General features: G+C 43.6%; 1 protein-coding gene across 1 annotated transcript; it reads right to left on the bottom strand.

The window, feature by feature from the left end:
• Nucleotides 1–397: 397 nt before the first annotated feature.
• On the bottom strand, nt 398–25797 carry LOC147725918 (uncharacterized). The gene is made up of 2 exons (XM_086962835.1): nt 25316–25797; nt 398–1232 (listed from the first exon to the last, which is right to left on the bottom strand). The coding sequence occupies exons 1-2, from the start codon at nt 25740–25742 to the stop codon at nt 721–723; spliced, it is 939 nt and encodes a 312-aa protein (XP_086818961.1). The 5' UTR covers nt 25743–25797; the 3' UTR covers nt 398–720.
• Nucleotides 25798–27766: the final 1969 nt, after the last annotated feature.

Below are 27766 nucleotides of genomic sequence, written 5' to 3'. Positions count from 1 at the left end.
AGATAGATAGATAGATAGATAGATAGATAGATAGATAGATAGATAGATAGATAGATAGATAGATAGATAGATAGATAGATAGATAGATAGATAGATAGATAGATAGATAGATAGATAGATAGACAATCAGACAGACAGACAGACAGACAGACAGACAGACAGACAGACAGATAGATAGATAGATAGATAGATAGATAGATAGATAGATAGATAGATAGATAGATAGATAGATAGATAGATAGATAGATAGATAGATAGATAGATAGATAGATAGATAGATAGATAGATAGATAGATAGATAGATAGATAGATAGATAGATAGATAGATAGATAGATAGATAGATAGATAGATAGAGTGAGGGCGATAGATAAATAATTAGATAGATAGATAGATAGATAGATAGATAGATAGATAGATAGATAGATAGATAGATAGACAGATAGACAGATAGATAGATAGATATTGTTAGACTGTAATTTCTTAAACGAGATTGTATAGCTTGGAAAACAAATAAAATAAATGTTTATGGTTTGGTTGCACCTTTATTTTTAAATGTTTTACAATGTACTTTTTATAGTTCTATTGAAGCAAAGAAAAAGAAATATGATGATGAGATAGAGAGAAGAATAGATTGAAGGAAAGGAACATGTTTTATGGTTGATAAAGGCTGATAAATGGCTACTCCAATGTACAGCTGGAGAGCTTCCTGACTACAGACTCTAGGCTGCTAAAGTTTCCTTGATCTTTTGGTTGGCCTGCTCCAGCTTGTCGATGACAGTAAACAATCTAAGAGCGATTAGGAGTTGGTAAGTGCTATCGTTTCGGACTAGAGGGCGCACGACCTTCACCAGGCCATCCAAGACTGGGACCAAGGAATCAAGAAGCTGAGACACACTCTTCCAGTGGTCCTCCTGTTTGGTCCCATTGATGTGGCCAACCATTGCGCGAAAGAGCGCAGTGCACTGGCTCATCGGGATGAGGAAGTTGGTGAACTGCTGCTGCACCAAGGTGTCCTGCTTGTTGAACTGAGGGAGGGCCTGGATTTTCTTCTTTATAGCATCAATGGAGCGTAGAGTTTCCCCGATTGACTGTCTGCATGATTGGCTTTGTGTCACATACATGTTCATGGTGTTCAGCTGAGCGTCCAGACTGCGCTGTGCTTCGTTCACTTGGTTCTGGGCCGAACTAACAGCTCCATTGTCACTGATCAGGAAACTAACCTTGAACAGATCTAAGAGAAGAAACAACATGAATTTAAAGTATGGGTAAAACCTTCTTATATGAGTCATCTACTTCAGAAAACATGCATCCTTCTGCAGCTTTGAGGTCGGCAGTTGGAGTAAATGCAGGGCGGTGACGTGGGGAGGGGCACGGTGGGGGGTAGTAATGTATGGATTACGGAGTTTTAGAGGTAAGTAAACATATAAATAAATAAAACCCTCTGCATTTACTCCCACTGCCGGCCGCGGCTGCTCCAGTGTACCCGATACCATATATAATTAGGCACATTACTTACCAGGTATCCTCATTACTCTGTCACCCACTCCTTATCCCAATACTTAGGTCTATCAAGTGATATTACCTCCTCTAGGCAGGTTTGTGACCTCAGCTACAGGAAAAAGGAATATATGCCCTACATCTCCTGTCTCCTCCCACTTAGGCCCCATCGTCATACTTGTAGCCTTATAGAGGAGGACGCTCATTCTCACATGCAGTTTTTATCAGGGTCATGATAGAGGGATGAAACCTCGGTGTATTTAATCTGGCCATTATTTCCTTAACACTTCCCTCCTCCCAATCCTTACACCTATAAGGTTATACCAAACTGGATGATTCGCAACATGAAACTCCAGCAAAATCATTACACTCTAAAGTAATGCCGCATATTTTTCTTAAACTACAGTATAAAGGAGGAGTTGTCGGGACGTACTACAACAAGAAATTTGTACTCAAAATCCAATTATTGTGGATCACCCACATTTAGGCAGAAAGGTGTAGAGATACGGCCAAGTGGCTGCTTCATAAATGTCCAGAAACGGAAACCCCATCACTCCTCATTAAGAGGAAGCCATAACACAAGTCCTTGTACAGAGCCCGGTGAAGAAGAGTCCTGTCGCTTAAAGGCTAGAGAGACCACAGTCATTGTCTGTGTCCAATGTCCTCATCAGGAGAAATCAAAGAGAATGAAGAACAAAGAGTATTTCCTTGCTCTAAATGAAAGGAAGACTGCACCTACCTCAAAATGAGAAGGGGAACGACAAAGAGAAAAACACTTTAGTAACCTTCCTGTTAAATAGCTGTCCTTTCTTGGAGGAGTGGAACATATATTTTTTTTCATCTGAGGAAATGGTGTGAAGCGGTACTGGCGTTCAAGAAGAGATTAGAGCAGGCAGAACCAGGGGGCGTGGCTTACGCGCCATCGGGAATGGCGGTGTAGTTCCGGAGCTCCGACACCGGCCTCCGTTTAATATCAATTTACGGCGGTTTCCAGGCAAGCTTTACTTATCTACACCTATCGCCAGTGATGGGAACATGAGGAGAACCTGCGGCCCTCATTTCCTTCCCGTTTCGAGCAACTAGGAAGAACCTGCTCGTCGCGGTCCGGGCGTTGGGTCCCGGCCGCCATTTTGTGAAATCTGCACGATCTGTCATGCGAGACGCCCGAACCTCACACGATTGCAGGAGTGCTTCCTGATCATTTGAACTCTCCTATCTCCACAAGCGGTTAGTTCTTCATGCAACAGGCTTCATAAAGGAAGCTTCCTTCAGGCTATTTTGATGCATGATGTACCTAGTCACTCAAGCCGCCATTTTAGATACCACTCGACTGGAATATGACTTCTGTTTTTACCTGTCCGCTTGCTTGTGGGTCGTGTATTGAATTCTCAGGAATGTTTTCTCATACCAATTGACTTCAGAGTTCCCCTCACCCCTCATTCAGCTCTCCATGCCTATTTGTCGATATAATTTCAATTGTTGAACACGGCCGCCATTTTCTCTCTTCAGCACACCTTCTCTCCAATGACTTACTTGGTACCTTACTCCATTGCCTTCATGTGTTGCTGCCTTCATTGGTTGTGCTGATGGTTTTTTGCTTGTTCTCAATGACGCCAGTGCTTGTTTTCCCTTTCACACTTTTGGTTCTTCAGAGACTTTCTCAAGCTACACATGGTTTCACAATGGCAATCTACTGGAATACCTTCGGAAGTTATCTTTGAATGCCTCATTAACTGATTATCATTTTCGTGCTGTTGTCTTCCCATTGCGATTACAACATTTTTTTTTCTTCAAATGAATCTACACTGTGGCTATACTTCTGACTAGCGTTGATCAATCTCTCTATTTTCATCACTTCCTGACTGGATCCTTTCATGGGGAAATTGCGCAATTTAAAATTATCTACCGTCTCAAAGGTCTCCGCTTGTTCGGATTCGGACACACCAATTCAGGATATGGAGGGCAACGCAATTTCTAAGTCCACTTCAGTGCATGGTGCTATTCCTAAATCTAATGATGGTGGCAAAGTCGTATCATCCTTGGCTTCCTCTAAGCGTCTCAAAAAAAGACCCTCCGTCCCCTGGGAGCTCTTCCTCTGCTTCTTCCATGGATCTTATTCTGGAGGAGTTGCGCACTCTTAAGCCTTTTATGGAAGTAACCACCAAAAGTTTACAGTCTATGCAGGAAAAATGGTCCTCTTTGGATTCAAGATTTCTCACCCTGGAACAATCTACTGATTCTCTTCAGTCTGCTTGCTCTCATATACCTTCCATGGAAGCGGAGATACTCCTACTCAAGAAGCAGACGGAGGATTTAGAAAATCGAAATCGTAGGAACAACCTACGCCTATACGGTCTTCCTGAACTTACAGAAGGGTCTAACCTCCCCACTTTCTTCCAGTCTTTCCTCCCAAAGATTTTAGGCACTCCTGCACTAGCCTCTGTCAACATCCAGAGAGCTCATTGCCTTGGTCCACGGACTTCGACTAAACCTAGAGGGGTCATCATGTTGTTTCTTCAATACACTGACCTTTTACAGGTCCTCTCAGCCGTCAAACTCAAGAAACAGATTATGTGGGAAGTTCATCGCCTCTATCTCTCGCAGGATGTCTCCAAAGCCACAGCATATCGACGGAAGAAATTTCTAGACTTGCGCCCTCAACTGAGGGCCCTCAATGCTAAATATGGCCTTCTTCATCTGTGCCTCTTCAAGGTGACCTACAAGGACAAAACTACTACTTATGATGATCCTGCAGTCCTGCAAGCTTTTCTTCGTCAGCACAGTGCCGAGGCTATGGAAGTTGCCAGACCCGTTTGATGGTTTTTGCTGGTTTTTCTAATTATATTGCCATTGTCTCTTCCTTTGTGGTTCTGATTGATTGCTGTTGTCTTATTCGGTCTTTTGTAATTTTTGTCTGATAAATTTTTGTCTCATTATCCTTGTGTTCTCTTTCTCTTCCTGGTAATTCATATTGTCTCCTCTCCTTTTTTGCTGATGTTTTTCCTCTTCTTTATCATCCCACATATCCTTTTGTGTCTGTTCCATCGCCTGCTTTGGATTTGCAGTTATGGAGGTCGCTGTCCGATCTTGATCTCATCGTCATTTCTCAACCCCACCTCCCTCGTCTTGTGTTCGAAGTATTGTTTCTCGTAAGAATGTACTTCAGTCGTCTGTTTCAGACTTGTACTGTCTTTTTTGTTCTTCTCTTTTTCTGTCTTCCTTCTTTTTCTCTCTTCCTTTTATCCTTCTTTTTCTCTTTCTCCTCTGCTCTTCTCTCCATCTATTCTACTCATTCTACATTACTCTATGCATTCTCTCTCTTCTTGATTTCAGTAAGCATAATATTGCTACTTGCTCTTTTCTGTCATTACATTCCGTGTTACAACGTGGAATGTTAAAGGATTAAATAATCCAATTAAAAGGCAACAGGTGTTATCACACCTAGCCAGACTTAAAACTGATGTGGCCCTGCTCCAGGAATCCCACCTTTCGGAGGAGGAATCACTAAAGCTCAAACGTTGTTGGGTGGGTCATGTTTTTTGTTCTCCTACTGTTGAAAAGAAAAATGGAGTATTAGTTCTGTTTCATAAAAAGTTAAATGTTTCCTCAATCTCTCACCATTGTGATGTTAATGGTCGATGGGTCATTGTTAAACTTCTCATTGATAATATTCCTATTGTGATCTTTAATATTTATGCTCCTACTGGTATTGAAAAACCTTTTGGCCTTCAGTATCCGATAAGTTAGCCTCTCTTTCTGAGGATTATATAATACTTGGTTGTGACTGTTACCAAATTATGGACCCATTTTTGGATCGTCACTCGAAAGTTAAATTTGTCCCTTCTAGGATGCACTCCCAATTTACTAACACAATACATAATAATGCCCTGGTCGATATCTGGAGATTGTGTGAACCTGATCTTAGAGAATACAGTTTCTACTCTCCCTCCCATCACTCCCAATCCCGCATTGATCATATTTTCCTCAGTAAAAATCTGACCCAACAGGCCATTCGCTCTGATATAGGCTCCATCTTGATCTCTGATCATGCCCCTGTCCTCATTGACATTGATCTTCCCCCCTTTTCTCCCCACTCTGGCAGGTGAAGATTCAACAACTCCCTACTCCTTGATACTGTTTTTTGCTCTGAATTCACTGCTTTTGCCACAGAATTTTTCTTACCTAACCATACCCCTGATTCACCCTTTGTCATGGTTTGGGACTCTTTCAAAGCAGCTTCTAGGGGTTTTATTTTAAGTTATGTCTCACGAAAGAAGAAGGCTAGAGAAGCTAAATCCGCTCAAATACTCGCCGATATTAAATGCTTAGAACTTGCCTATCATTATTCGAATTCACTATCTTCCCTTAAACAATTAATTGATGCCAACATTTCTTTCAATAAGTTCACAACTAAAGCTGCCTCGAACCTTCTACTAAAATGTAATTCTCGTTACTATGGAGGCAGGAACAAAATGGGGAAACTCCTTGCTAATTATTTAAAGATTAGGAAGGAACACACAAAGGTTGACTTAATTAAATCTCCCTCTGGTGATTCTTGTTTTAAAGACGCGGATATTCTCAATGAGTTTGTTAATTTTTACAAGACACTCTATACCCCAGAACAAGTTCCTTCCTCGACGGATCTTCTTTCTTATTTTTATTCTCTTCCCTCTCCCCCTTCCTCCCATGTGAACTTCCATGCTCTCGATTTAGACATCTCACTCTCTGAAATTTCCCAAGCGGTTTGTAAACTTCGTCAGGGTAAGGCCCCTGGCCCAGATGGGTTTACTATTGAGTTTTATAAACACTTTGCTGCTCTCCTTTTACCAAAACTCTTACTTTTATTCCAATCCTTCATTCAAGATGGTTCGTCTAGTGGCTATTTTCAACAAGCCTTGATATGCTTGATTCCTAAAGAAGACAAGGATCATTCCCTTTGTAAAAACTACCGGCCTATCTCATTAGTTAACGCAGATTATAACATTTTAGCCAAGATTCTAGCTCTACGTATGGATCCTCTTCTACCAGATTTGATTGGACCCGAACAATCGGGTTTTATTAAAGGACACCTTTCCTCCGATGACTCCAGTGTCTTTTTCAATATCCTTCATAAGGCAGCTTCTTTAGATCTTCCTTTGGCTGCTATTTCCCTAGACGCCGAGAAGGATTTTGATAGGATTCGCTGGTATTTTATGTTTCATGCGCTCCGATGGGCAGGACTTCCCCCTAAGTTCATTTCTATTATTTCTTTGCTTTATTCCGGTCCTCAAACCTCCATTTTTGTCAACGGTAAGTCTTCAGATTATTTTACTCTTCAAAGAGGGGTCCAGCAAGGTTGTCCATTGTCCCCTTTATTGTTTGTCCTAGCACTAGAACCCTTCTTAACTAAAATCCGTCAGGACGATAATATATCTGGTTTCCATTTTGGCTCTCGTCAAGTGAAACTTTCGGTCTACGCAGACGATATTCTTTTCTATTGTTCTGATCCCCTATCCTCTCTTCCTCCGTTTCTTCAACAGGTCGCTTCCTTTTCGGCAGTCTCTGGTTATCGTCTAAATGTAGACAAATGTGAAATTCTTCCTCTGAATCCTTTATGTCAAAAACATCTCTTTTCTCAATCTGGTTTTTCTTGGCAACCCACCAAAATCAAATACCTTGGAGTTTGGTTTGCACCTCTTTTATCCGATACTCTTAAAATTAACTCTGATTACATCTCTAAGAAGATGGAAACATCCATCACCCGTTGGAATCCACTCTTTTTATCTTGGTGGGGTCGCCTAAGTTCTATTAAAATGATGCTGTCCCCCATTCTTCTTTACACTATTTCTATGATTCCAATGCGTATTCCGGATTTTTACTTTAAACTTATTGATTCCTTGCTATTAAAGTTCTTATGGAACGGTAAGCCCTCCCGTATTGCCCTCGCTTCTTTACGGAAGGATAAATCTCAAGCCGGTGTTCGTTTTCCTGACTTTTGAGTTTATCACCGTGCCTTTTCTTTAAAACAATCGGCCGCTGGCTTTCTTCTGACCTTCCTTTTTATCCTCCCATTTGGTTACGTATGGAATCCTCCTTTATTTCTCCTTTTACTCTCCATGAATTTCTGACCTTCTCATCTAAATTACTTCCTCTTCGCAACCCAGTCATCTCTTTTTCTCATAAACTTCTTCCACCTTTCCTATCTTCGTCCTACCCTTCCCGTCTTTCATTACATGAACAATCCATTTGGTATAATATAAAACTCATAATCCGCAACCGTATTATTTTCTGGAAACTTGGCATTCTCGTGGACTGTGTTGGATTTCCCAACTTCTTTCTAGGGACTCTCCCATCTCTTTTTCTGATCTTCAATCTCAATTTTCTTTACCCTCCAGCGCTCGGTCGCAATACAATTCATTGTATCCTGCACTCACTCTTTATCTCCAGTCATTACCTCTCTCTACTGACATTCCTGACGCCCTTAGATCTACCTCCTCAATAATAAATTCTTCCCCCTCTGCCTCTTCTCTTTATGATTCTCTTCGTGTTAGCATTGATAGGTCTAAAACTAAAATTGAACTTGCCTTGGAATCTGATTTGTCCCAGGACTGGCCTGTTCCTATCTGGGATAGAATTTGGACTAAACTTCATAAGGCCTCTAGAGCTGCTAATACCACCCAAACTCTTTATTTTATATATAACAGGATTTTATTTACCCCACTTATTTTGTCATCCTTTTCACCCGATGTCTCCCCCACTTGCTGGTCCTGCCCTTGCACCTCTGCTGATCTAAAACACATGTTATTTGAATGCCCCCCTATTTCCCAGTTTTGGACCTCAGTCTGGACCCAAATCTAACGTATTTTTCATTTCCAAATACCCTTCTCTCCTTCCTGCATTTTTCTGGGTTCTCTCTCTCCTGAACTGCCCCCTCCCTCCCATCATTATCTCCTCTTGGATCTCCTGATTGCTGTTGCTTTCCATACTATCACTTCCAATTGGAAACAAGCCGCCAATGTCTCATATTGCTCATGGTGGAATGCGATCTGTTTTCACCATCCCTTGGACACTAATTACGTTTCCCCCACCTCCCTAGCAATTAAACGAGACTTACTTTGGCTTCCCCTGGTAAATTATCTTTCCACACCTACTTCCGATGATGCTTCCCCAGATCCTGCTTCAACTGAAGTACGTAAACCACCTTGAATACCCCTTTGCCTTTTTTCCCATCATAAGTATATTTTTTCTTATTATGTTATTGTATATCATTAGATTGTTTATTTTCTTGATTTGAATTTATTATGCTTGCTGTAAACATTTTTCTCATTGACACCTCTCTTATTGTAAATTATCCTCAGTGAAATTTCCCCATTGTATACTCTTCCCTTGCAATTGCATTTGCTTTTCCTGTATGATGTATACTGTTCTTTATATCCCATTTCCTGTTTCTTCACCCCTCCCTCCCTTTCCCTTCTGATTTTTCTTCTTTTTCTCTAATAAAATCAAACTTAAAAAAAAGAGCAGGCAGAACCAAACTCCTTCTGGAAAATTGATAGAACACTAAAAAATTCAATCAATCAAGGATTTGTAGAGCAGGGCAAATCAACCGTAAGATTCTTGTGGTGCTGAAGTTGCTCGCTGTTATGTGGTGATCTTTTCATTTGAACGGCCAGGTCCTGAGCCCTTTCCTGAACTGCTGGAGTGAGGAGGTGGACCTGTGTGTAGGGGAAGGTCCCTCAAAGCTTTGGCTGCCAAGTGTCGGATGGAGCCTCCTCCACTCTTGCCTCAGCAGATCCAGGGTTTAAATTTAAGGGGGTATCTGCAAGGAAGATAGAGGTGAATTGTAGGTGTCTGGTCAGTTGGTGGAAGGTCATGCATTTGTTGATGTATGCTAGTCCTTCATTGTGCAGGGCTTAGTATGCATGGGTCAACAACTTAAACTGGCATCTTTTCTGGAATGAGAGACAGTGTAGTTTCTTGAGGTGGGGTGTGATTTGGGTTCATCTAGATAGGTAGAGGAGGATTATGGCTGCTGTCCGTAATCTCTTCAGGTGGCGTGCAGTGATTCCAATGTAGAGTGTGTTCCCATAGTACAGCCTGTTGATGACGAGGGCCTGCATAACAGTCCCTATGGTGTTGTCTGGAAGCCACCCGAAGATCTTCGGAGCATGAGTAGGATGTGGATGCAGGTTGAGGAGACCTGTTTCTTCATAGAGAGCCTTCTGTCCAAGGGGATGTAGTGGTTACGGGTCTCGTCTGTCTGGGGAAGAGCCGAGTTTTGCAGTCCACCACACGTTATTTAACAAAAGGTATTGCTCCCAAAGACAAGGAGTTCTATCTTGTCCTTGTTGAGATTGAGATAATTGTCCTTCATCCAGTTGGTGAAGTTCCGCATACAGCTGTGGAAATAGGCTCTGGTGGTGGAGGGGTCTTCCAACAGCGAGAGGAGGAACTGGGTGTCGTCAGCATAGGATAGGATGTTGAGTCTGTGTGATCTGACAGTTTTGGCCAGGTGGGGTCATGTATGTGTTGAAGAGGGTGGATGCTGCAGATGATTTTCATGGGTTCTGAGGTGAACAGTGGGAGACTGATTATCTGGTTTCTTCCAGTGAGGTATAAGGCGATGCATTTGAGGGTGTCTCCCTGGATTCCAATGTTGTGGAGCCTGTTGATCTAGGAGACAGTATGGATGTCAGCTGAAAGATCCAGGAGAATGAGGGCAGCTGATTCTCCATGGTCCAGGAGAGCACTGATGTCATTGGTAGCTGTGATCAGGGCTGTGTGGGTGCTGTGGTTGGCTCAGAATCTGGATTGAGATGGGTTCAGGAGGTTGAGGTGTCCAAGTGTTCAGTGAGTTTCTAGTTGATTGCTGTCTCAAAAATCTTTGCTGGAAAGGGAAGCAAGAAGTTGGGCAGGTAGTACTTTTCTTCTGCTGGGTCAGCGGATGATTTCTTCAGGAGGGGCATCCCTTCAGCGTGCATCCAGTCTTAAATGAAGGATACAGAGCTGATAAAGGTGTTCAAAACTTTCCTGAGCTTTTTGCTGATTGTCTTGCTCCCGGGGTTGAATGCATGGTAGGGATAGGAGTACGTATACAGAGTTCATGATAGAGATTGTGGCTTGAGTTGTGATAAACCGATTTTTGCGTTTGTGTTGTGGGTTTGTGCAGGCTGATGCTGTGGGTGGCAGTGAGTTGGGATTTGAGGTTTTTGTAGATGACTGAGATCTTGATGTGGAAGAAATCTGCCAGGATGTCAGAAAAAAATAAATTTTTGAGCTAGAAAAAGGTCAACACTTGGAATGTGAACCTTTTGCTTAGTTTCAAAAATATGACAGGAGCCAAGGTGAAGCTGTTGGATCAAAAAAACACCATGCTGTGATAATAGGTCAACACATTGTGTATCCCTTGAACATGGGAGACTGATAAAGCTAAGATGGCTTTTTGCTCAAGTCCTGATCTCAAATGCTAATTAAACTAGAAAGGCTATACCTGGCTGTAAGTTTATATCCACATATTGTATTATTGTTCCACATCAAATCTACCTGGTTCCAGACCTTCTAGACACCTTCGCTCATCCAGACTCCGATTAGCAAAAATCCCACAGGCAGAAAACCAAATTCCGGTGGTCAACCCTTCTCTTACATCACTCCGAAAGCGTGGACCCACCTGCTGCTACCCATAAGAGCCTCCTCCCAGCTTCCTGAATTCTGCAAGAAGCTGAAGACCTAGCTTTTCAAGTACTCCCCCTCAGCCCTAGGTGTGGTTAGGCTCACATCTCCTCAGCATCTGGATACCCCACCAGGTGAGTGTAAGCTCTACAAATCTGCATAACATAAAATAATATAACATAACAGTTCTGTAGGTAATGAGCACACCAAGTGAGGACTCAAAGAAGTGAAGACAACTTTCTGCAGTTTGATGTCAGAAGGAAACCACTGTCTCTGAGATGAGAGTAATCACAGTGTTTCTTGCTGGCATCTGTTCCTCATTTTCAGGAAATTTTTACAATGATAGATAAATTCCAATGTTTTTCGAGATTGGGACTGGGATGATTAGGTTTCAGGCCAAAGGTAGGCAATCAAGGGGTAATTGCCACAAGGGGGCAAGCCTATGGATCCACCAGGAAACAGGAAGCTGCAGAAAAATATAGAACTACAATATGGTTGTGCCCTGACCCCTGGTGGTGTTCGAAAATTCCCCCAGAATCTCACTCACCATGATGCCTTGAACGTGAGAACAATATTTGGCTTTGGCAAAATTCTGTTTCAGCAGTATGGAAAGACGATGTCACATTTTAGTTAAAATCAAAAAAGAGAGGCACAAAGTTTCCCTCTCAGCTTGGAACTTTGCTCCTATGCATTCTAACCCCTATGTTGAAGTTAAGTTAGACTTTTTCAGATTCGTCAGGAACACATTTTGCTGTAGGGTATGGCAAAGTTTGGCTGTGTCCTTCAATTCTCTTTAGCCTAATTACTCATTATTACTGCAAAATAACACATAATTATGTACAATTATGTCAGAAGCATAATTCAGCATTTAGCACTACTTTCTGCACCCTTGTGGCCACAATGGACCAGAGGATGCATTTTGTGCTATGAATTTAGCAGTAACTGCTAGAGGACATGAACAACAGTAGCCGGCAGCCAGTCAGGTCAGGTTTACTAGCATATTGCATCATAGTTGCACCAATTACGTGGCACTTCCATTAGGCGAAATGCTAGTGAATATTTACTCCACCTTGCATGTCAGACGTAATACAATGTAGCAGCATGTGCTGCATTGCATTACATTTAATTCCTTAGGCATTCCATGGGTGGGACATGGGCGTAAACCTGGAATTGCGTGAAATCACTATGCCTCCCAAAGGATGGCGTAACAAGGAGATTTTTATTCTGCTAGTTATTTCCTCTTTCTATGTGTGCTGCAACCTGAAGCACACATGGGAAGTGGCAAATGCCTTGACAGATTGTTTTTGTGCAGGAAGTTACACTTTCTTGCACAAAAACAATTCTCCTTGTAATGCAGGCATGGGTCAAGGGTGTCTGTGTTGGTATTAGGCTGCCTGAAGTGCTATGAGGGAGCAGTAGGCCTGGTGCACTTTTGATCTCTCCCTCACAACGCAGCACAGTGCAGCAAGTTGCCTTGATGCATTTGGTTTCGTGAAATGTTAATAAATATGGGCTTTAGTACATTGTTCCTCTGCTCCTGTGGTATGATCTTTGCCCAAAACTACTCGTCATTAATCAAGCTGGCAAAAATGAGTAATTTTGGTAATTTCATCAAAAAAGTAATGAGTATCGAATCAGCCTTTTTCAATTTGGCAACACCTAGGAGAAGAAGGATAGACAACCTCACGGTTGATGACTGGGCACCGAGGGTGGTATAACAGGAAACGGGCATTTTCATAGTTAACGTCTGGCACACCTTTTTAAAAGGTGTCACTATCGTAAACAATGAAAATGCACCCTCTTTCCATGAATGTACTGCCCTCAGGGCAGCCGCGTACTTGCGCACGTGAAAACCAGAGTGGCTGCTTTAGAGCCCTCCCTGTTTTCACAGTGCAGGCAGGAACTCGCCGTCACTTTGAAGGGGGATTAGAGATTCCCTCGCAGGCGGGTGCTGTCAGCGACGGCACACGTGTGCAAGGGGATGTCTGCGCTCCAGATGGCTGTTCTCAGTGGGCGCACTGACAGTGCACCACCTTTTAGGTGGTGCGCTATCAGTTCACCTCCTGACAGCTTTTTGCCTCTGCACCCTCATCTGTGATACAGCACAGGCGCAGAGGCAAAGAGAATCCTTCATGGAAATGAGGGAACTCCCCCTTCTGATTGCTCTGGCGCTACTGGTATTACAGACAATGCTGCACAAGTGTGTGCGGCCCCTTTCATAATACAAAAGTGCCCTGGGGGACGCACAATGCAGGCACAAATGCCCGTTGCACCCCCGGCCACTGTCTGTAATATGGCCGCTACTTGGCACAGTCGGGGCCACTGCTTGTTGGTATTGGTGGTGGCCCGCTGGTTACTTTGGCCCCAAAAGGAAGAGGGCTGGAGCTTGGGAACATTAGGCTCATTGCCTGAGACAGAAACAACGCATCACGCAGAAACCGGTTGTGGCTTCCAGACGTTCTAACCAGGTGACGGAAGTACCGTAACTCACTAAAAAATATAAACCTAATATATACCAAGAGGAAAATTGACTACTTCCAACTATATTACCACCGGATCGCCCGTGGGGGCACCGGTAGAACTTTTCATCTCCACCATACCCAGTGGACACTTTATCAAAAAGAACCAACTGACCAGTCCAGTGAATTCTACTCCAGATCACCACAAATCATTAGGTGATCTACCCCCTGGAAGCCGGGACGAACCTTTTTCCCTGACAAGCTTCATTGGTGTTCCCAGCCAGAGTATGTGCCTGATAACGGCCAAGGTCCCCCACCCCCTTCATGCCCCTTGTCCTGAAGAAGACCCGCAGCCGAGGCTTCAAACATCCCTAGAGCACCAGGGTCGAAACGTCGACGCCTTTTAATTTGTGTGCCTGTACCCATATTGTCCCACCCCCTTCCCCTTAAAACCGTGTGGACAGGCCATCCTGAAAGCGGAAGGTTCCCCGCTTTTGTTTGTTGTAAATATTGGAATTGTACAGTTTAATACGCTTTCCTTTCCTCTTCCTAAACACTTGAGCACTCTTTTCCTTTCTTCACTGTACTTGCGCCGTTTATAACTATAATTGTTTCTCATAAAACTGTAAATAAATGTGTAAATTTGGTTAAGAACAAATATTTGAAGTGTGGTAATATTCCTTCTTCTCCAATCTTGGGTACTACTTTTTGTTTTGCATTTATTGTGTATTAAACCAGTGTGAAATTGAATATATGTCTCCCACTTGCTTGAGTCAAAGCATGCAGATTTAATTGCATCCCTAATTATAAAATAATTTCAGACACGTATTTTCTTTGATCAATAGTCAAGGACCATTGTTTTTCTTTATACCAATTGACACCCAGGTCCTTTGATTCTATGGGTAATACCCCATTGATTTAATGAGACAGAAACAATGACAAGATATCTGAATTTTTCTGTACTAAAAATGTCACATTAGTGGAAAAAGCCACCATTTCACACTCTATCTTGCTCAAACAGTTGATGGAGATTGATATAGCAGGAATGGTCTTGTAATGGGTTGCTTCCTTTCTCCAAGACCAATTAAAATGGTGAGGTGAAGTTAATCTCACTTAGCTCCTAAACCCATTACCTTGGGTGTTACCACAGGGCTTGGTGTTGAACTGGTGGGCTATTTCACCTCAATGTGGCCCCTCTGGCCACTCCGATTCAGGTTATTGGCATTGCTTTCTACCCCTATGCTGAAGATATCCAGTTAAAGGTCAGGCTGGATGGGGACCAGTGTCGTAAGAAGGTGGGTTTGGTGAGTGCAGGCAGTCCTGAGTGTCATCACCAAAGGAGGTGACAAAATGGCAAAAAATATGTGTTTTTAAAATCAAAAAAAGTATTTTGGGGCTCACAACACTTAAAAAATATATATATTATTTAAAATAAGTTTATTTACATTTTCTGACCATTAATTAGGCTCAACAAGTCAACATAATACGTACTGAAAGTTTTTAGTTCAGTCAACAAACGCAACGAAACGCGGCTGAACTCAACGTTGTTTAGTGGACAGAGTATGGATAAGGAAGGGAAAGGGGTATTTCCTTTCGCCAAAGTCAATTTCTGCAGTTTGTACTCGAGAGAAACGTAAAGAACCAGTGACTTATCATCACTCAACCCGCAACCAATCCTATCCGCTGTCTTGCCGGTCAGTCAACCAACGTCATTCTGTTAAATTAGTTGTGCAATATTACTAAAGCTTATAAATGCTGTGCTGAATTTTTTTTTTGTTAGATTTTTTTAGTTCATTGATTCATTGTGATCATCCTCTTCTCTATGATATTGAGTTTGGTTAGTAATGTAAACGTTATGATGTATGTTATTTGTTTGTATTTGTACGTAAGCCGGGAGTGACAAGACATTTTCCACACTGGGTACCACCTGACCTAACTACGCCCCTGATGGTTTAGAACCTGCATGCAAAAGGTTTTGTTTGAAATGAACCTTTTTGCAGGGTTACCCACAAACCTTTTGCTTGTTCCTCCTATTTTGTTGCTGGCCTGTCTTTGTTGGTTTTGGGACTCTGGCACTTTACCACTGCTGATCAGTGTTAAAGTGTCCATGCTCTCTGTGCAAATTGTGTTATGGATTTGTGTTTCCATGATTGGCATATGTGATTTACTGGTAAGCCCCTAGTAAAGTGGACTGAAAGGGCCTGGGCCTGTACATCATACTAGTGGGCCTGCAGCACTGATTGTGCCACCCACAGAAGTAGCCCTGTAAAGGTAACTCAGATCTGCCACTGCATGGTCTGCACACAGTTTTCTCCTGCCATATCAGCCTGACAAGTGCACCCACATGACAGGCTCCACCCTTCCCTTTTCATACATGTCAATTACCCCTAAAGTAGGACCAAGGTACCCCTGTGGAAAGGGTGCCGTGTATGTGAAAGGTAGGGAATGTCCTGGTGTGTGTGGCATGTCCCTATAGTGAAATACGGCCAATTTCGTTTTTCCCTTTTGCAAGGCTACCTGGTCCTATAGGATATGTGCCTCTGTATTGACTGTCTGGCTTTGGAGTGACAGGGATTTGGGAGGTGCATTCTCTTAGACGGCCACCGGGGGTGGCGTGTTGAGGTGTGTCCTGCCTTTCCTGAGGGAGTCAGGGCTGGGCTGAATAAGCTCGGTCTGCATTTAGAGTGGTGGCAGGAGATTTCCCTTGCACCTGAATAGCTGTGTCTGCCTTGAACAATGCTCTCTCCACCTCCTGCCAGGAAGCTGGGCCAGAGAGGACAGAAGTGGTTTGGACTAAGCATAGATACTCTCTGCCTGAGAGAGCAAATGAATTTTGGGTATAAATATTGGAGCAGAGACCCCTGAACTTGAGAACTCATTTGGACCAAGAAGACTGCCAAGAAGAAGAGCTGGAGAAGCTGTGAGGAGAGACTACCAGTTTGCTGAGTGCTTTGCTGTGTTGGCCAGCAGTGGCTGCTTCTACCTTGGGCAGTGACAGGACTGGACTGAACTTTCTGTAACTTCTTTATTGAGTTTCTCCAAGGGCTTGAGGTAGAGCTTGCCCCAGTTCAAGAATTCTCAGGAACAACAAATACTTCAAGCTCTTCGGCCATCAGCACTGGGGACTATGTGTTTTGTGGTGCAACAGAAGAAAGAGCATCCAGGTGCAGTCTACAATTCTGCTGCAGACTCAGTGTCCTGAAAGCAAAGCAGAGGGCACCGCCATACGCCACGTTGCAACCAAGTGTTGGTCTTCGGCACATATACAGCTTGGTCCTCCGGCTGGTGGTCCGAGAGCTTGGGAATATTCTATATCCCTGTACCTCATCCACAAAATCTGCGCATTCACATTGATAAGCCCTTATACTTTGCACAGTTTTTGAAGACAGCCTGTACCGTGGGATTCAGATTACTTTTTGCAATCAAGAAAATTCTACTATATATTTCCCAGTAAGCCCCAGAAAAGATACTGATCATATCCAGAAGGGACTACTACAATGCACTTTTCATAGGGGTAACATAACCTCTTCACAAAATGTGCAGCTTTTGCAAAATGTTTCAGCCAGGCTCATTCTTGGACATTAGAGAGTCTCACTCATCTCTGTTCATCTTAGTAATTTACACTGGATTCCTAAATATGAAATATGCCTTTTTAAGACATTATGTTGATGTCATAAATCAATCTATGACTCTCTTGATTCAAGCTGGCGACTACCATTATCAAGACTAGTTTTCCGCCCTCTGATTCCTATAAGCAGAAACCCAATTAGGATTGCCGAATCATGATCTGCTGCAAACAAGGCAAAAGTGAAATGTTGATGCCTGTGACATATGCTCCGATCTCCAGCTCCAAAAAATATATCTGCCATCAAAGGTCAAAGCTTTGTTATTAATTCTTGAATGGGTAGATTAGAGCATGTGCCAGGCCTCTTTATTTATGGCATTATTACAAAGTACATACAAAAACAGAGTTTAGAACTCTGTTTTTGTTTGTGTTACGTCACTAAACTGCCAAAAGTGAAATCCTGATTATCTGTCCCCATGCATGCCAATAGACTCGATTCGGGCAATCTATTTCAATGGGGAAAATACATTTTCCCTTCTTTTTTCTAAAATCTCCCACTTGCCTGCTCTAAAATGTTGGCATGTATGCATTAATAGGCACATTTGTGCAGTCACTCTTTTCTTGAGATATTCCTCGTCAGTGCATATTGAAGTCTTTACCACCTCTAAGCCCAGGGATATGTGCACAGAAGTGCCTGTTTACCAGGATGCAAGCCACATAGGCATAACCTCTGCTTTTACCCAACAGCTGGCAAAATAGTGCAATATCTCTGCTGTTTTGCCAGCCGCAGACTAGATAGTAGAGATGGTGAACAATTTGCCCAGAAGACGCATAAATAGTGTGAAGGAGGTCTTTATTTAGCCAGCAATACACAAAAAAGGAAAAACAGGCAGTGGTAGTGTGGAGGCCATCTTGTAATGGAGATGCAATGTGTGAGCCATTTAAAAGTAAGTGCATGTACAAATGTACACTGGTTAGTACAAGCGAGAGGATGTAGACTTACGGCTAGAGTGGTCGACCTCGAAGCTGCGGAACCAGGTTCGGGTCTTCGCACCAACGCTCAACATCTTGTGATTCTGGGAAAATCACTTAATCACCCCTTGGCTAAACAAAAATAAATGTGTCCTAATGTAACGAAACTGATGCTCATGTAAAGCGCTCTGATACCCGATGTCTTGGGTCTAGTTCATGCTATATAAAACCCTAAAAAAAAGGTATGGGCGTGAATTAAGATCATCTTTTTACAGATGAAAAAATAGTAAAAACTATTTTGAATAAAAACATTTGATATATTAATATTCAAATAAGAAATTCAGGAATCAATGTTCTATTTCAGGAGCTGCAGGATATAGCACTAGATATTTTGCATCACAGTCCAGGAGTGTTTGTCTGTCTGAAAAGAACCATGAGTATAATTTTCAAGCAGGTTACATAAATTTTTTATTCACCCATGAAAATACATTGTCTTTTTTAATGCTCAAGATCCTCCTTTTGAGGTTTTCTGAGGCCTGGGCTCTTCTTGGGCTTCTAATGGAAGGCCTTGTTCTCGACTCAGGCTTCTTTTTAAGGGGGGTTGTGCTTGCTTAGTATTTCAAACCTAGCACTAAGGCAGCAGTCGACAAGCAGCAGCAAACGGTGAACGCAGACAGATAGGGGATATCAGGGCCACAAAGGGAGGGACATGCATAGAGACTATCGGTGCTTGGGGGCACAGTGCTTTGGAACACTTGAAGTATATTAAGTGAGGCACAGTAATGGGGATTTTGTGGAATGGGGAAGCGAAAGTTAGAGACGGGTTTGTAAGAGACAGGTAGATAAGACATCTGGGAAATTCACAGGAGGAGTTCACTCTGCTGATTGCTGCCTGTAAATAATCACTGTTTTTCATACTATTCACCCACCAGAGGGGGTTCAGGCAGAGAGGGGTTCAGTCTTATGGGCTCTGTGTCATGAGTGGCCCTTCAACACCATAACATCTTAGTCAAATGCAAAATGTATCTTGGAGATGGTTCTTTTAATTTTTATTTGGGTAAGCAGTGTTTTAAGTGGGCAAGTTCCTGTATTTACTGAGCCCTCCTTTATATCATTGGCAGTGCTGTCTCAGCACAAGAAAATGGAAGCCAAAAATAACATCTGAGTGACAGGCTTTGAGGCTGAGAGCACAAAGTGTGAGGACCAGGAATAGGAAGACCAGTGCTAGGAAAACCAGACTGAGAGTGAGGAAGACCAGGGGAATGGGACCTTAGAATCAAAAGGAGATGGCCAGGCATCTAAAGCCAGCAGAACAAGAGAAGAACATGGAGGACCACTGGGACCACAGCCACGGGAGAAAGGTAGATCAAGCCACAGAGGCTCAGAAGTATCAGGACCTCGCATACCAGCAGAATGAGATTGAGGACGAGGAGGAAAAGGAGGACCAGGACAAGGAGGGACAGGAGGACAGGAGTAAGGATAACCAAGCTGGGTTGCTAATGAAAGGATGGCCTTAACAAGGAGGATCAGTACTAAGTGGAGAATTTACTGCAGAGTCAGAATGACAAGGAGGAAGAGACCAGAAAACCAGGGCCAAGAGTATCATGAAAAGTTTCAGGAGGACCACAGAGAACTAGTTAAGGCAGGAGCAGGTGGACTAGGGCCATGGAGATCAGGGACCAGACTGAGGTGGGTTAGGAGAACTAGAAGGGTCAGAATAAACAGCAGCAGACACAGGGCTAGGAAGACCGGAGTGGTCACAACCAAGGGGAACAGGACCTGAAGCATGAAGTAGAGCACGATGACCAGGAACTGGGATATCAAGGTCAGGGTGGTGAGGATCAGGGGACCAGGTCAACCAAAGCCACAAGACCCAGTGGTAGCAGATCAGGACCAAAATGAACACACCAAGCCCAAGAGGACCTTATAAGAAGGACTAGGACCAGAGGACCCGGTAATTGGTTGACCAAGAAGATAAGGGCCAGGGTAAGAAGAATCAGGATGAGCCAAATCAGGACCTCTAGGACCATCAGTTCCAGGAGATCCAGGACAACATGATTAGGTGAAGAAGGACCCAGCTGCCCATCAGCCTCATGGTGTGGATCAGTAGTAGCAGAACCAGGAGGCCCGAGAGGAGCTGATACAAGGAAGGCGTGCAGAAGAGCGGAAACTTGGCAGAGGGGTCTGAGGTGAATGGGTAAAATGGAATGTGGTCTGTGAAGAATGGCAGAAAGGGATTGAGGAATTCAGATGGCTGAAGTCAGAAAAATGGTCAATGGCTGACACAGGGGGTCAAAGGGCGTTGGAAATCAATAAAGGGGAATTCAGGGTCATACGAATGCTCAGAAGAGGGGGTGAGTGAGACTCCAGCGAGATCATCTCAGATGGCCTTGAGAGGGGTTCTGAGTACCAAAGGCTATGATTGCCAACTGTGATAGCACTGGAAGCCAAGGCCAGCAGCGATAGCTTCAGCACTAGCCTAGTAGTCGGTAAAAACACTTAAGGGCTGAAAGAAGTGTGGTGGAGATACATATATGGCAGAAGTGTTAGGAATTATTGATAGTTTACAACTGCATTTTATGTCACAAACCGTGAGCTAACCGCCCCCGAGTTAGGGTGGCAACTAATTTGCAAAATGGAAGCTGCCTCCTTAGAAGCCCTTTCCTCTGGGAACCATGTTGGCATCCTCAGGAGAAAGAAAGTTCAAAAGACAGAAAACTTTACTTTTTTTAAAGCAGCACTGTTGCATTCAAGTAACACTGGCTGCTTTAAAAAAAAAAAACAGTTTTCCAGTTTGGAATGCAGCAAAAGGGGTGTCCCTTGCAAGCCACCCTCCCTGTGATTACAGCCAATCACAGGGGGTTATAAATTGGCATCTGCATAATGAATATTAATTATGCAAATTATTCTGGATCTCCTGCTAATTTGTATTTTGGGAACCAAACTAATAGTTCATAGGTCAGTTTGTAAAATATTATTATTCCAAAGAGGATGGGTGCAACTGGCGTCCACATTTTGCAAATGAAATAATCATAAATCAGGACCCACCCTTTCTTAAGGAGATGGATGGCCATTATAGTCAGTCCTTGTTTGCAGACGCTCAGTACCTGTTGAAATCTGACAAGGCATGGTAACAAAATGTAAGCTGTTTCAACACAAGCCGGGTAAGTAGTAAAGCGCCTGTGCTATTTGCACGGCTGCTGGCCACGTTGTGTATACTGTCAGCTGTTTAGTAAGCCACCAGAAGAATAATGAAGTTTATCTTCTATTTGCAAGGCCATCAGCCAAGCAATACATCATTTCAGCTATTTAACCAGCAGCCGGATAAATATGGAAATATTTTTCTTTTTGCCAGCCAACTAGTGAAATAGTATACCATATCTGCTATTTACCTCCCAGACAAAAAATTATTACATGTATTTGCTATTTGCCTGGCTGTTGGCTAATTATAAATGAATGTCTGATGTGTTGCCATTAGCCAAGTAATACATGAAAATTCTTTGCTGTTAGCTTGACTGCTGGCAAAATAGTACACAACCTCTGCTGATCAGCCAGTGGCCAGTAAATAGCGGGGTTTCCTTCTTGTTTGCATGGCGGCTGCTGAACAGTGCAGAATCTCTCCTATTGGCCAGCGGCCGGGTAAAGAGTGGGGTTCTTCTGCTATTTGCACAGCCGCTGGTCAAACAGTACAGAATTCATTGTTGATTCAGCGGCTGGGTAAATAGCAAAACTTCCCTGCTATTTTCAAGGCTGCCTGACAAATAGTAAGTAATTGCTGCTATTTAACCAGCAGCTAGGAAAATGGCAGAGAGAAATTACTATTTACCTGGTGGCTGGCTAAATAGCCACTATTAAAAGATGACGTTACTGCCGAGCTGGGACCAGTGAAAGTCTGAATCAGCTTTTTTGGCTATCAATTCTGGCCTGCAGTGATAGGCATTCCCTGTATCACCCATCTTGAAGTGCGCAAAATGTGATGGTTAGAATGCTTCAATTCATTTCAGCCACTGGCAATTACCCAGGGCACATCCCAGCCCATCATTATAACATGCCACCTCAGTTTGAACCCAGCCACATGCAGATCAGTTTTGACCCTACTCCAGCGGGAGTAGACCTGCTCGGAGTGCAGCCCAAGACCGGGTCCAAGGATGAGCTAGAGGAGCAGGTCTGATCTGAAACGATCACTGAACTGAATGGGGTCTGAGGGGGGTGCTCACAAAAAACATCATCTGCAGAGACTGCAGGAGACAGCAGGAGACGGTGGGAAGCCAGAAGGAGCTAAAACAACAGAGGAAATCCGTGGCACAGACTATATTTGAGTGTAGGTGAAACATGTACAAAGGACTGGCATAGAGAGACTGAGGCAACGCAAGGATGGGCATGGATGCCAGGAGGCTGGTGGGAGAAGAGCCGGACAGAGGCTGGCAGAGACGAGCAGAATCTCACACAGAGACCAGAGCCCAAGGCTGCCATTTATGGGCCTCATGACCAACATGTTTAGAACCATCTCTGTGGCAGCCCTGACACTTACAACATTCTTCCTCCCTCCACCTGCTACTGCTGTAGTCACCAAGTGCACCTACTTACAGTGAAGCTTCAGTCCTTACCCGGAAGCAGGCTCACTGTTCCAGAATGTTTGCTATTTAATCAGAGACACAATAAATTGTAAGGTTTCAAGGCAAAATGGTTCTAAATCTCAGTTTTTTTACCGGTGTCTGGGGAAACGGTGAAGGTTTTTGCTGTTTGCATGGCTGTCGGCCAAACAGTACGTGATCTAAGCCATTTAGTAGGCAGCTGGCACAATAATGGATTGCATTTACTGTTCGAATGCAAGCCGGCCAATACAGACACACATTGGTAAGAGTAACCTACTCTGCAGTTGGAATAAACTCGTCTGACCTCAGTGGCACTAGGTTGTTCTGTTTGTGTTCCATCAGTAGACTCCCATGCAAAGAGTTTGATGATGACAGATTTAACTTGTCAGTCCCCTTCTTGACATAGCACGGATGTACCCAGAACACACCCTACGACACTGCCCTGTCCACACTGCGGTCACAGCGGCTGTACTCAGGTCTGGGCGAGTCCACTTGCACTGAGCCAAATACACTCACAGACATGATTATGTGCTCCTAGTGCATTCCACAAGCCCCAATTAAGCACACCTATGACATTACATGTCCCATGACATCACTCATAAGATCATATTTGACATAAAAATGACATGATCACTGTCGCTGACCGTACATACAGACTGTGCGTTACCCCGCAGCACATGTGTGATGGCCCCGTATGCAAGTCTCGCTTTTTGACTTGGACTTTACCAAACACATGTATTTTCTGTGTCTTTTTAAAGACCTAATGGGTTAAAAACAGCTCCTACAAACGTGTGAGGCTGTTTATTTGTTTAGGAAAGTGTGTTTGCGAGTGTGTGTGGGCTATGCGTTAGTTTTTGTGCATGTTGTGGTGTTTCTGTCGGATGTATGTCAGTACAACGCAAACTTTTAGATCGCAATACTTGACAATGCAGATATTACAACGCAAGTCGTTAAAACGACTTGCGTTTGGATGGCATAGATTGAGGAATATTATAATTTTAGATTCCAACACCAGTCCACGTAACAGTAGGGAAGGTGTTGAAATATAAAATTACAATATTCCTTAACCAACAGCACCATCCAGCGCAATTCATAGTAACAACTTGCGTAATGGCAGCATGGTAAAGGACGTGCGGTGTAAACACCGCATTGTAAATGACATTTACCGTTTCTGTGTGATTCTCTCTGCATTCTCCCAGGATCGGACTAGGACGGAAATAAAATCAAATACAATTCCCCTATTACAGGGGTGTAGAATTTAATAAAATATCTACTTGTCCATAGGGCAGGTTGCTTCATTAATCTGCTTGTCCTGTAACAGAATCCACTTGTCCCTTTGGTGCCATGTAATGCGGCAACAAATTATAGCAGCAATCTCATTATATAAGAGCTCTGATATGGCAGCTCCGATAATATCGGGGCTCATATTCTAGTAGTGTTTAAATATTTGCAATCCCCTTATGTTGCCACATTCCCGCAGATCTACATGCTGGGGCTGAAGGTAGTGGTAAGCAATCGTTCCAGGGTTAGAATGCCCTTTTGAGTCTGTGCAAACCTACTAACTAGCATGTTTTAAGGGTTTTAACAACTCTTCTCCAATTTTTTCCTACACTGAGAAATGTTGAAAATTTACTCCTGACAATGACAGTAGTAAACCTTCTTCCAGAGTCAGGGAAAATAGGTTAGAGGGAAAGTGAACGTGTAAACACTTAGGTTTATGCATGAGCAAATCTACACATGCATATTTGCTTATGCTAAAATGCAGTTCACAAATATTTTCTAGGAGTACCATTTCTTGTCCTACTTCTGTAAATTCTTGAGAAATCAGGAATGGCGTATAGCAGCTCTAAATGCAAGGACATATACCATGGGTGCACTTTTGAGACTTTCAATAATAATTGGGCCCCTAGTTTGGTCTGGTCTCGAGCATGACCTTTTGAGTTTATTAAAACTCGTTCTCTCTCTCTCCTTATCAGCTGGCTCTACTGTGAGTGACAGCATTCTGCTCTTTCACAAGGAGCATATCGGCACACAAAGTAGTTTTGTTCAGTGCCAGTAGCTACTGTGGCAATGTGTGTTTTTTTAGACCAACATATTTTTTTTTTTGCATTTGCCAAGGTTTGGTATAATGTTGAGGGCACGGCGGCTACCACACCAATAAGGTTTTACAATTGGCAGAACTAAAAAGCTGACCACCAACTTCAGACCTACTTTACCAATGCTTGTTTATTTCAGTTTCTAATATTCTTATTGCCACTCCTTACACTGATTTTCCCTTATGAATATTTTTGGGAAATACTAGCATGCATCAACATTTGTTTCTAAATGATGCTGCAAGGAAATGGTATATGGAATTTTACAGTAGTTTAGCAAAAAACTGTTTTTTTTCCCGCTATCATTCTTTTATTTTGAAAGAAAAGAATCATTATTATTGCTTTCAAGCTTCGGTAAATATTTGCATCAAATCAGAGAGCATTCTGGGAGAATTATACATAGCCTCATATTGTTAACCTTTGATAACGTGTGTACACATTGTGAGTTCCCTTGAAGTTTACAATGGTAAAAAAGAAATGCATACTTAGGTGGAGCAGGCTGGCGATTTGCGCATGAAACGTTTTGCGGGCGTTCTCTGCCTGTTGAGTCAGTTGAGCCAGGGTACCATGTGCTGCGACCAGGGCCCGACGCGCCGTCTCCACGCCCTGCCTGCTTCTCCTCTCTAGCGCCTGGAGGCCCGAGAGCTGCTGCTTCAAGCCTCTGAGACGCGCATCCAGGAGCCTCAGTTCATCTTCCAGCGCCTTGATCCTGTTGAGGCGCTTCTCCTCGCAGGACCTCTTGATGCTCAGATACCTCTGGCACACCTCTTGCGCCCGGCTCATGCTCTTCCAGCTGGCACTGAGGCCCGGAAGTAGATCCCTCTGGAAGTCAGGCTGGCGACCCCCACAGCTCTGCAGGGACTCCGCGAAGGTCTGCAAGGACTTCAGCCCCTCCAAGATGGCGCGCACCATCCGCGTCGACGTCACTTCCGAGTGGGATTGAGTCTGAGTGGGAAGAAGAACCGCTGGCCCTAAAAGAGGAGAGAGAGGAGTGAAGGATGCGATTGAGAGAGACGTTCTGCAAGTGTTACAGTTCAACTGATATTTCCAGTACAACCCAGGCCTATGATAGAAACATGCATGCCAACATCTCTAAACATGAAAAAATATTTGAAAAACAGGGAGTCTATATACCATTTTGGCTTCTGTTGAAGCAGAGGCAACCTTAGGCAGGAGAAAGATAAAATAAACCCAATTTTGGCTTTAAAAACCAGTAGTTTCCTGCCTGATTCAGGTCTGGTTGGCATGTGTGCATTAAGTCCCCTGGGCAGCACAGCATGCATTTGTGCCTACTTATTTCTACCTTGGGGTATTAAGGAAGGGTCCACAGAAGCTCGTATTATCGGGGCAGAATTAGAGACAAAGAGGCGGTCACAAGATGCCCTCAGATGAGGCGCACAGTAAGTGCACTCCCCAGGGCTCCACCTTGGGAGGGAGGAAAAGAGGCCCAGCCACTCACCTCACATTCCTTCAGGGGATCACTGCCTCCCTTTCTAAACAGGGGCACAGCTTCAGGGGGCTGTTTGGGGTGTTACACCCCCCCAATAAATGTATTTTCTGAGGAATAGTTGGGTACAGGGGCTCTCAGTCGGGTGTGGTGAGCTGCCTGTCGGATTTCACCCCAGACTTTTGCCTGAGCAATCAGTCAAAAACAATGTTATTTTACAATATATTGTGTTTCTCTCACTCAGTACTCCTACCAATATACATTCCTCTCCCTTTCCTCTGCTCCCTAAGGCCCTCTCATGCACCCTGCCTGTCGTATCATGCATTTAAACATTATGTGCCAGCGTGATTGTCGGGAAATCAGACGCTCAAACCTCCCAATCTAAATGACCAAGCTATGCCCTTGTTTTTAAGATGGCGGCCAGGTTGACGCCTGCACATTGGAAGGTGGGCTGGCTGGGTCAGCCGCTCCTGGTCATATTTCAGTGATGCGCTGGTTTATGACTCAACGGGAAGACACATTCATTCTGATCCGTTCTGCACTCAGCACTGCCTGTAGAATGTTATTCCCTTTACCCATTGCTAACAAGTCGAAAAAAGCCTGGTATGCTATGTTATATTATGTTGTGTTATGACATTCCCGGGTCTCACAGATCACTCCTGGACATGAAGACCAGCAGAGAACTGAACCTGCTGTCCGAGACCCAAACGGAGCCCTGAAGGACTGACCTGCTCCCTCTTGAACCCAGGATAAAGAAGTGAATTCCAAGGGTCATAGCGCTGACCTTCTGCTGAAGCTGCAGGGACACCGCACGCTACAAGAGGCCTTTTCTGAAGATTACTAGCAGACAGGTTTATACTGGACCTGACCTGGACCCTGCTGGTGGCCTCTGCTGGAGTGAGCCCTGACCCTAAGTTCCAGGGACCCTTAACTGTGCCTGGTTGGACTTCTCCATTGTGGCCAGCTGTAAATCACGCCTAGGAACCAGTTTACTGTGACCAGTTGATTGCAGTTGGAGCTTTATGCTTTTTGGTGCTATTTTTACGTAAAACTTTAAAAATTCATATTTCCAGTTCCTCTTGTTGGATTTTTGTAGTTTTGGTGTAATTTTATTAATTTAAATGTATTGTATTTGCTTTATGATTTCTCTTTTCTTTTGTGGTTGTTTTTACTTCCAGATTGCTCTTTACAGCCCTTTTGTATTCTATACTTTTCCACTCTTCTAGCAGGCCCAGGGCATCTATGGTAGTGGGATGGTTCCCCACTTCCGTACTTTAGTAGCCCCACTGTGGCTGCTGCCTCTCCCTTAACTATCTGCAATGCTTTTTGTTTGGCTGCTGGCATGGAGATTTAGGGGCAATAGCATTTAGGACTGTCCTTGGGACCGGCCTATGTGGGTCGCCAATTCATCGTTGGCGTCTGCGCTCCACGCGTAGGACCTTCGGCCTCTCTTTTGCTTTCCAGGGCAATAAAGTTGAGCCAAATCTTT

The sequence above is a fragment of the Lissotriton vulgaris genome, chromosome 3_1 (genome assembly GCF_964263255.1).
Source record: "Lissotriton vulgaris chromosome 3_1, aLisVul1.2, whole genome shotgun sequence".
NCBI classification, from domain to species: Eukaryota; Metazoa; Chordata; class Amphibia; order Caudata; family Salamandridae; genus Lissotriton; species Lissotriton vulgaris.
The sequence above is the reverse complement of the archived record's forward strand: the minus strand, read 5'-3'. Positions and strand labels throughout refer to the sequence as shown.